At 46.4% G+C, this 9,769-nt stretch overlaps 1 protein-coding gene across 2 annotated transcripts in view; it reads right to left on the bottom strand.

Annotated features, from left to right (window-relative positions):
* Positions 1 to 6,167: 6,167 nt before the first annotated feature.
* The window catches only part of PPP4R3A (protein phosphatase 4 regulatory subunit 3A), a 39,043-nt gene continuing 35,441 nt past the window's right edge, over positions 6,168 to 9,769 (bottom strand). For both annotated transcript variants that reach the window (XM_055131491.1, XM_055131492.1), the window contains exons 13-15: positions 8,768 to 8,958; positions 8,143 to 8,369; positions 6,168 to 7,028 (exon numbers count right to left, since the gene is read on the bottom strand). In XM_055131491.1, coding sequence (XP_054987466.1) covers positions 6,915 to 7,028; positions 8,143 to 8,369; positions 8,768 to 8,958 — 532 coding nt within the window. In that variant the 3' untranslated portion in view covers positions 6,168 to 6,914. The remainder of the gene's footprint in view (positions 7,029 to 8,142; positions 8,370 to 8,767; positions 8,959 to 9,769) is intronic.

The following is a 9,769-nucleotide window of genomic DNA, read 5'->3' as shown; positions in this document are numbered from 1 at the left end:
GCTATTTCCTCGAGCAGTGCCCCTGGTATTTTGATAGGAAAAAGGGTGGCAGTGGGAGGGACCAGGAGTGAACATGGGGACACAGAACTCTGCCACTAACTGCTCTTGACAGAGGTGGCCCACCAGCTGGATGGTGAGTGTCCTCTATGGAAACCTCATTCCCGTGCCAGTTTGGGCGCCAGTGGTGCCCCTGATGCCCTGGGGGCCTGTGATGCCCCGACCTCGGCCTCACCGCCGAGTGCTGGGCCACACCCTGTCCTGGGCTGCCCCCCCCCCCGCCCGCCTCCTCTACAGCTCATGTCCATCTACCCCGTACTCGTCAAACTGTCGGGTCCTTTGTGTCGCCCTCTCCCTCCTCTGCACCCCTCACTTTCCCCGTCGGACCCCCTCTCCAGTCTTTCTCTCCCCAACCTCCTCTCCAGTTCTGCCTGTGTCGTCTTCCTGTCTGGGTGCTGTATCATCCGCCAGCAGCCCTCGGCCCACGGGGACAGAGGACAGAGCCGGAGGCTGGTGGCGCACGGCTGGCCGTCACTGACGGGGTTCCTCCTCTTTGGCCCTCTTAGCCCAGTAGGCCAGCTCTGTCCACCTGGGGTCACTGCTCCCTGCAAGGAGAGCAGGTAGTCACTTGTCTCTGTGATGGCAGCCAGTGTAGACACTGCACGTAGGGCCCAGGAGCAGAGAGCTGAGTGGCTCCTGGACAGCAGGCAGCCCTATGGGGCACTGCCCTTCTAACTTGCACCCGATCAGCCATCTCCTGAGCCCCCACAGGCCGGGAAGAGGGTCGCGCTTAGCCCTTCCCAAGAAGCATTTGTTGGTGCGGTGTGCAAGCACGGAACTCTTCCTGCCTGGTTATTTTAATGACTGTCCAATTCAGTTTGGTCATCTTTTGTTAAGAATTTTTTTTCCTGGGGCTGGTGCACAGCGGGTAGGGCGTTTGCCTTGCACGCGGCCGACCCGGGTTTGAATCCCAGCATCCCATATGGTCTCCTGAGCACCGCCAGGGGTGATTCCTGAGTGCATGAGCCAGGAATGACCCCTGTGCATTGCTGGGTGTGACCCAAAAAGCAAAAAAAAAAAAAAAAAAAGAATTTTTTTTCCTTTTTGGGTCACACCCAGCGATGCTCAGGGGTTACTCCTGGCTGTGCTTGGGGGACCATATGGGATGCCGGGGACCGAACCCAGGTCGGGTGCACGCAAGGCAAACGCCCTCCCCGCTGCACTATTGCTCCAGCCCCTTGTTAATTTTTTGCAGGTATGTTCACCAGGGATAGAGACCTGTGATTTTATCCTGCTGCCTGATGGATTTTGATACCAGATTAACACTGTCTTATAAAAACTGGGAGTTTCCTCCTCTTGTATTTTCTTTTCAGGTCACGCCCAGCGATGCACAGGGGTTCCTCTTGGCTCTGTACTCAGAAATTACTCCTGGCAGTGCTGGGGGGGACTATGTGGGAACCTGGGTCAGTTGTGTGCAAAGCAAACACCCTCCCTGCTGTACTATTGCTCCGGACCCCCTCCTCTTGTATTTCTGGGAAGTCCTTTCTGAGCCATCACTCTAAAGAATCAAGATTAGGGGCTGGAGAGAGCATGAGAGGAGGGGCCCTTGCTTTGCACGGAGCAGGCTCACATTCACTGCCTTTCCGTGTATAGATCTCCAAGCACCTCTGGAAGGAATTCATGCACCACCTGGTGTTGCACTAGAGAGCCATGGGAAAGAAAGCAAGGTGTTTTTTTTTTCCCCCTTTGAAGTGGTGAGTGTGTGTGTGTGTTGGGGGCGGGGGGGGGGGGGGGCGGACAGGGTGACTGCTGGTGGCGCCTGGTCCTGGAATCTCTCAGACCCCTGAAGAGTCATGATGGGGCTGGAAGGAGGTGGGGGTGAAACAGCAGAGGCTACTCCAAACTCCTGCTTTGGGAACCCTGCGGTGTCAGGTATCACGGCCCTGTGAGCCAGTGCATTTAATGCCAGGGAGAGAAATCAGAACATTAGCAATGGATATAATCTATTGCTTGCTCCCCTCCGCCCTTTGATTTTTTTTTTTGGTCACACTGGGCTATACCCAGGGTTTATGCCTGGCAGTTCTCAGGGGACCAACCATACGCAACGTCTGGAATTGAATCCAGGTCAGCCCCATCCAAGGCCAAGTGCCTTAACTTGCTTTCCCCATTCTATTATTTTTTTTTAAATTGTGGTGTGGTGAGGGGTGGGGGCATCTCCAGCTGGGCTCAGGGTTTACTCCTAGATCTGCACGCTGGAATTACTCCTTGGTGGGCCTGGGGGGAATCATTTGGGGATCAGGCGCTGCAAGGCAATAGGCACCATTTGTCCTAGTATGTGTATCTGTAGGGGAAATAGGGAGACGCAGCAATATCATAAACTTATAATTCCCCTGCTCAAAATAATTATGGTAGCAAGAGTCAAAACGTTCAATCCTGTGGGACTGGCAAGATAGTACACGGGTAGGCTCCTTGCCTTGCATGTGGCCGACCCAGGTTTGATCCTGTATGGTCTCTAAAGACACAGAACCGGGAATTAGCCCCAACCCAAAACAACAAACCAAACCCAAACCAAAAAATTTCAAGTGAGGGGCTGGAGCGATAGCACAGCGGGGAGGGCATTTGCCTTGCACTCGGCCAACCCGGGTTCGATTCCCAGCATCCCATATGGTCCCCTGGGCACTGCCAGGGGTAATTCCTGAGTGCAGAGCCAGGAGTAACCCCTGAGCATCGCCGGGTGTGACCCAAAAAGAAAAAAAAAAATTGAAGTGATTGGAAAGCCCTGTTACTGTGTTCACTCCTAGCAGTTCTGGGGTACTCTATTACTCTATGGGGTGCCAAGGATCAAACGTCAGCACGTACAAAACAAGTGTACTATCACTCCAGCCCAGTTTGTTTTGACAGGGCTGTTTTGAAGGGGAGGGGATGGATCACCTGGGGCCACCACACCTCACCTGGTGGTATTTGAGGGAGGGGACTCGCACTGGCTAAGTCTTTAGTCTTTTGAACTATCTCTCTGGTCCTTGGCAGTTATATTTGAACAAATGGGAAGTTCTAGAAATCTGTTGACAACCTTAAGTTTCCTTCTTTTTTTTGCTTTTTGGGTCACACCCGGCAATGTACAGGGGTTACTCCTGGCTCTGCACTCAGGAATTACCCCTGGCGGTGCTCAGGGGAACCATATGGGATGCTGGGAATCGAACCCAGGTCAGCCACGTGCAAGGCAAACGCCCTACCCGCTGTGCTATTGCTCCAGCCCTTTAAGTTTCCTTCTTAAAACAATCTTCCACTTAAGACCACCACTTACATCTAAGAATAAAATACGTTAGGAATGTCCTTTTCACCCAAGCCTTTCTATTCATGTCCAAAGGCACAAAAACTTACTTCCATGAGTTCAAATTCAGGAAAAAACTCAGCAGGATCTGAGTATGCCCAGGTAAGGGAAAACCTGTCAAGAAGTCATCCGAAAGGGCAGAGCCAATGGGACTGGACATGGCAGCCCCAAGTTTAACCCCCAGCACCGAAGACCTCTTGGCCCTGCTGGGAAACCCCTCCCCAATTTTTATCATTGACAGCACTTTTGGATTATGCATATTACCTACTATAAATGTGTATTTTCCAGAAATTATTTGGTAATCTGGTAATCACTAAATTAACCAAAAGGGCTGGTAACATTAAATTTATGAAGACAAGGGGCTGGGGAGAGTGCCGGGGACTGGAATACACACCTGGCATGCACTGGGTATCAGCTGGCCCCTAGTTTGACCCCTAACATCATCTGATCAATAATATTGGTTATAGCCCTGGTGGGCCCCAGCACCGCAGGGAAGGGCCTCAAATCTAAACAAGCATGGACTATGGGGGCTGGAAAGATGGTACTGCAGATAGGGTGCTTGCCTTGCAGGCGGCTGATCTAGGTCCTACAAGGTCCCAGCATCCCACAAGGTCCTCTGAGCTCGACCAGGAGTAAGCCTGGAGAACCTCCTGGTGTGTGCACCCCTGGCCAGTGGCCAGAGAGAGTACGAACTCCAGGGGCCAGGGGAAGTAGGGCATATTTCTTGTGTGTGGCAAACCCGGTTCAATCCCTGGCACTGGAGCAATAGTACAGTGGGTACAGTGCTTGCCTTGCTTGTGGCTGATCTGGGTTCAATCCGCAGTACATACGGCCCCCAAGCCCCACCTGGAGTGATACCTGAACTAAGAGTTAGGACTAAGCCCTAAGCACCGCCACATGTGGTTCAAAAACAAAAATCCCTGGCATCATGTATGGTACTCCAGGCACGAGGGGCCATTTAAAAAAAAAATCCCTAAACACCACTGGGTATGGCCAAAGTACTGTATGCCCCTGCCCCCCAGTATGGACCAACTGTCAATCCGAGTGTTATACTTCTCCCCACCCCCTTTCCCGAAAACTGGGGGTGATGTACACTTGTTTTCCAACAATTCCAGTTCAATCTATCTCCAGAAAAATGCTGTAACATGCTTTAGTTTTTCCAAGTCAAATTTCTTAGTTTCTGCACCAAAATCAATAATCAAGGAAGTGCAAGAATTCATCAAAGAGAAATTGGAGTGATAATACAGCAGGTAGGGCGCTTGCCTTGCAAACGGGCAACCCAAGTTGATTCCTGAGCACTGCCAGGTATGTATAACCCATAAAACAAACACCCCCCCCCAAGGAAAAAACCACCAATGAAGAGGTAGATAGTAGGGGCTGAAGAGATAGTGCAGGAAGGTGCTTGTTTAGCAACGGCCAACCCCAATCGGACACTTGGCACCATTATGATACCTGAGTGTGCCCCAAAAACAAAAGAGAAAGGGCAACTCTTAAATGTCAAAACAACAGTAACTTTCCTTTTCGCTGGGTAACAATGGGTGAAGGCAAGGGTTCTTTCCTCAACTCAGAAACTCCAAGAACACAGATAAATCAGTATTCCAGGATCAGTAAAGGACGGTGAGACTACGTGTTTAAGGCATATCGCTTTACATAGAACTTTCTGGGCAACGGACAATGTAATTTACTTAGTTCGCATTTGTTATTCATTTGCAAGTTGATAAAATATTCTGAAACTCTTTCCCACCCACCCCTGTTCCAAGCAAGGCAAACCTCCACCACTGAACCACACCCAACTTAATCGTGTACTCAAAGAGTCTAATAAAACCAAACAATAAAACTATGTACAAAGTTGTGTTACTTATTCAATTGTTCAGTATAATCTTGTTTTTGGAACCATAAAAAAAAAAATACTGAGTGACTAAGCCAAAGACAAAGACAGAAACAGAGTTTGCCAGATACTTAGCAGTTAAAGAGCAGAAAAACTTAAAACAGTACTCCTTCCTGGATAAATTTTTACTTAGATTTTTAATTAACTTACTAAAAAGAAGGGTAGATTCTATTTCTTTAAACAAATCTCAATACATCTAAGATAATAAAAATGATATTCTTAAAAATACTGTTTTAGGGCCTTGCAAAACAGTATTTAGAGAGAACCGTGGGTAAAGTGCTTTCCTTGCGCATAGCTGACCTGGGTACCACCACCAAGTACGCGTCCTAAGCATAACCAGGAGTGATCCTGAGCACAGAGCCAGGAGTAAGCAAGCCCTGAGCAGCACTGGGTGGGCCCAAAAACCAAACCAACAACAAAAAAAACCACTGTTTCACTTTTCACTAAGGTGCTATCTGATGGTCCTCTGGCAAGGTAAATATTTAGGAACCACCAACTTACATCTCCAATTGGTATTCCTAAGGGAATAGTTTAAAAAAGAGAGAAAAGAAACATACAACTAATACAATTTCTCTTACTCTTCACTTTTTTTTATTATTCAAAAGTCAAATGTTATTTTCTTTAAATCATTCATCCTCAATTCTGATTTAAATGTACCGTCATTTCCCCAAGATATGAAATTTCAGAATCTCTTTGGAATACTAATTTCATGTTTCTAGGTTTAACAAAACTTGAAGTTTTAAATTCCACTCTATTTCCCTGAATTCGAGACAGTTGCTGATGTAAATTTTAATATAAAATATTCAGTCACAAAATAGTATTGCTTTTGTATGCACATAGTTGTAAGATTACTTTGCTTTTCGTCAATAAAAACTATACCATCTCTCATAAAACTCTAAAACAAATTAAGAACTGTGATGTAGAACAAAAATTACACATGGTAAAAATAGGTACCAGCACAACGTTAGGTTATATTACATCAAAAAAAGTTTTAATGGTCCCAAATATATATACTCAACAACTAAGCATACACTTAGGGGAAGAAAAAAAAAATCAAAACAAAATCAAATAAAACATATGACACAAATGACCACATCTAGAATTCCACTCAATCTTTAATCAAGTAGGGAAAAACCCTACTTAAAAAAAAACTGCAGTTTGAAGGGCAAAGGGAACAGATAAAAAAGAGGGAATTTTATACTCGCCCTCCCCCACAGAGGCTTCCCAGACCTGTTGTAGCTTGACTAAAATGTTCAGAACGGACGATTTTAAAGGCAGGTCTCTTTGCCAAAGAAACTGCTGGCATTCGTAACTCGTGAAGAATCATGGCAGAAAAGCCCGTTCTTCTGAGTCTCAAACACGGTCCGAGAAAGCATGTTCTGATCGTTGCAACTGACCAGCCAATCCAGAGTTCCACTTAAAAAACCCCTGCCCTGTTGGCTTTTTATTTCCATTTCCTTCCCTGAGAAAAGGGCAACGTGTGGTCCAAGCTGGAGAGCTCAAAGGCTTTTAAGTCCTTCCCCTAAATGTGTGATATCCCCTCCTCCTGCTCCATTGAATTGGCACTTGATGAGCAGAAGTCAAGTGTGCAGGCTGACCCGTCAGTCACTCACAAGAGACCACTGCTTAGTGTGGACTTTGTAGGGGGAGGGCAGAGAACCAGTTTTTTCAACAGGTACTGATCATAGGCAGTGGCCATTATGAGGACTCAAATTTTGCTTTCTTTGACAACGGTAGCGTATCTTCCTTGTCTTCATCCTCATCATCATCTTCATCATCATCAGGATAATCTACCAGACCCACGAGGCCACCCTGTTCAGAAATAAGGACTTATTAAAACGAAACACTAGGTTTTTAAAAACACCTTAACCTGGACAATCAGATACTATCACCTCAATGTATTAACCTGTGTGGCTAGTTATTCTGAGATTGTGTGCAAAGAATTAAAACCAAAACCAACCCAAACCACCTGTCTAGAAAGCAAAAAAAACCAAAAACCCCATGGGGTCAGAGCATCATGCCCACAGCTGACCCAGGTTTGATCCCTGGCACCACAAAATCGGTGCCCTCAGCAGAATGAGGATACCCAAACACAGCCAGATAGGACCCCCCCAAACCTAAACCAAATCAGGATTTTCTTTCTTTTGGCAGAGCAGGGAGCCGGAGGTAGAGCTTGCATGCCGAGAGGTCCAGGCTCCAGTCTGGCACAGCATGGTCCCCTGCCAGCAGAGTAGCACCTGACCACTTCCGGACGTGGCCCAACACCCCATCTAGAGTTTCACTTGATCTCTAATCAAGTAGGGAAGATCCTACTTCCCTGCTGACTTTTCAGAACAAAAATCTATTAGTAAGTGAGCAAAATTATTTTTTGGGGGGGTGGGGGTCTTTTTGGTCACACTTGGTGGTGTTCAGGACGATGGGGATGAAACCTGGGTTGACGGTGTGCAAGGCAAGCGCCTCAGCGTGTTCAGGGGCCATTCCTGACTGTGCTCCTGGTGGTGCTGGGAAGCCATATGTGTATTCGGGACCAAACCAGCGTAGTCCACAGGTAACGCACGTGTCTTACCTTATGCTCTTTCCTATCTTTCCACTTATACTTTTATATTAGTCATAAAAATAAGAGTGTAGGGACTCAAGTGCTTGCCTTATATGTAGTCAACTCTGCTTTGATCCCTGAGCAAAGAGCCAGAATAAACCAGAGTGATTCTGGTCGTGGCCCCCAAACCCAAATGAAATGAACCTCCCCACCCCCAAACAAACCACCTTCCCATAGACTCCACTTTTAAGTTAAGTTCAGGAGATGGTGGAAGAAGTATTTCACGGGTGACAAATGTTCTATCAGGTTTAGAAGGCAATTATAGACCAAAGAGAAACCCAGTTACAATCGCTGAGAAAGCTGAAATTAGAGCGGGAGTCGAGAGTGTACCTTTGTAGTAATAGCTGCCGTCTGAGATGTATTCTTAGGGACGGATCCAGGAGAGCCCGGGGATCCAGGGGACCCAGGGGACCCTGGAGAACCAGGCAGATTAGCTGCAGGTGACTGGCTGGTGAGATTTGTCTTTGTTCCACTAGAGAGGGAAAGCTTGAAACTTGGGCTCTGCCGACCAGAAAGATTGGTTTTCAGAAGCACCTCCTTTTCCTCACTTTCTTTTACTAGAAAGAGAAGATAGTCATTAGTACCACTCACACTCATCTCTCTTTTTTTCAAAAAACCCCCAAATAAGGAAGCAGTAAAATATAACCAATTTACTTCTCTCCTTTGGTGAGGAGAATACTCAAGCTCAGTTTATGGACCAAACACCATCACAACACTAAAACATAGCCAGAGAGGTTTACTGAGAAGAGGGGGAAAAAAGCCTTCAGTATTATTTTCAGTCTTCCGATATTTAATGGAGTAACTACTTCTCACTCACAGAAAATTTGGTCTTCACCTTCAGAACAGGTGAAATTCAATTCACTCACACTCTAAAAGCAACAGCCATTAAATATCTGGTGATACAACTGGCAACACTAATCATTTTGTCACTTTCCCCTACCAGTATTCAACATACATTTCTTCCTTTCCATGAATTTACTTATTGGATCCATGATATCATCATCATTTTTAGTTTTGTCAGATGGAGACACAACGGCTTCTCCATCTTCCATGTCATCTTCATCTGTGTTAAACCACATCTCCTCCTCATCTTCTAATGTTCTGGCGTCTCTTCGATACCTATGATTCCTCAAAATGGAACGCATACTGGGAGCAAAGAGAGAAAAGCAGAGCAAACAGATTACTCACATGAAAATTTAATTAAAAAAAATTTAAGCTTCTGGCCACACCTGGCAGTGCTTGGGGGTCTCACTCAGGACACCATGGGCTCCTGCATGCAATACACGTGTTCCAGCCCTCTGAAGCTATTTCCCCAACCTGTCAAGATTTGTTCAGTCAAACACTGCTTCGACCTTAATAGATTAATGGGATAAACAAAATATTAAACTGATAAAAAGCCAGACGTGAGGCCTGCACTTCATGCAAGAGGTCCCAGTAGGATTTCCAGGCACGACCAGCAGAGACCCTGAGCACAGACCCGGGAGGAGTCTCTGGGCATTACCAGGTATGGTCCCAGAGCAGAAAGAAAAAGAAGGGTCAGAAATGTACTATAATTGTTAAGGTGCTTTCTTCGCATGCAGCCAATCTGGGTTCAATCCTGGAAACCCTAATCAGTCCATCAGAGCAAAAGGCCAGGAGTAAGCCCTGAACGCAGCCAGGTGTGCTCCTAAACCCAAAACCAACAGAAAACCCAGGGGTCGAGAGATGATCACTTGAGTACCAACAGGGCCACTTCTGACACCTCCCTGACAAAATTCAAAAACGATAACAACAACAACAACAAAAAAACACAAAACAAAAAACCCGCCCAAAACCCAACCCAGATCTCTTACCAAACGCTATTTTTAACACCAGAAATTAATGAATCACAATTAAAAGAAATTAGACTTAAAAATTTATACTAAGTAGGTGAACCCAGGTATTTAGAAAGTGGCATAAAAATACTTGGGAGCGGGAT

This window comes from Sorex araneus, chromosome 3, assembly GCF_027595985.1.
Source record: "Sorex araneus isolate mSorAra2 chromosome 3, mSorAra2.pri, whole genome shotgun sequence".
NCBI classification, from domain to species: domain Eukaryota; kingdom Metazoa; phylum Chordata; class Mammalia; order Eulipotyphla; family Soricidae; genus Sorex; species Sorex araneus.
The sequence above is the reverse complement of the archived record's forward strand: the minus strand, read 5'-3'. Positions and strand labels throughout refer to the sequence as shown.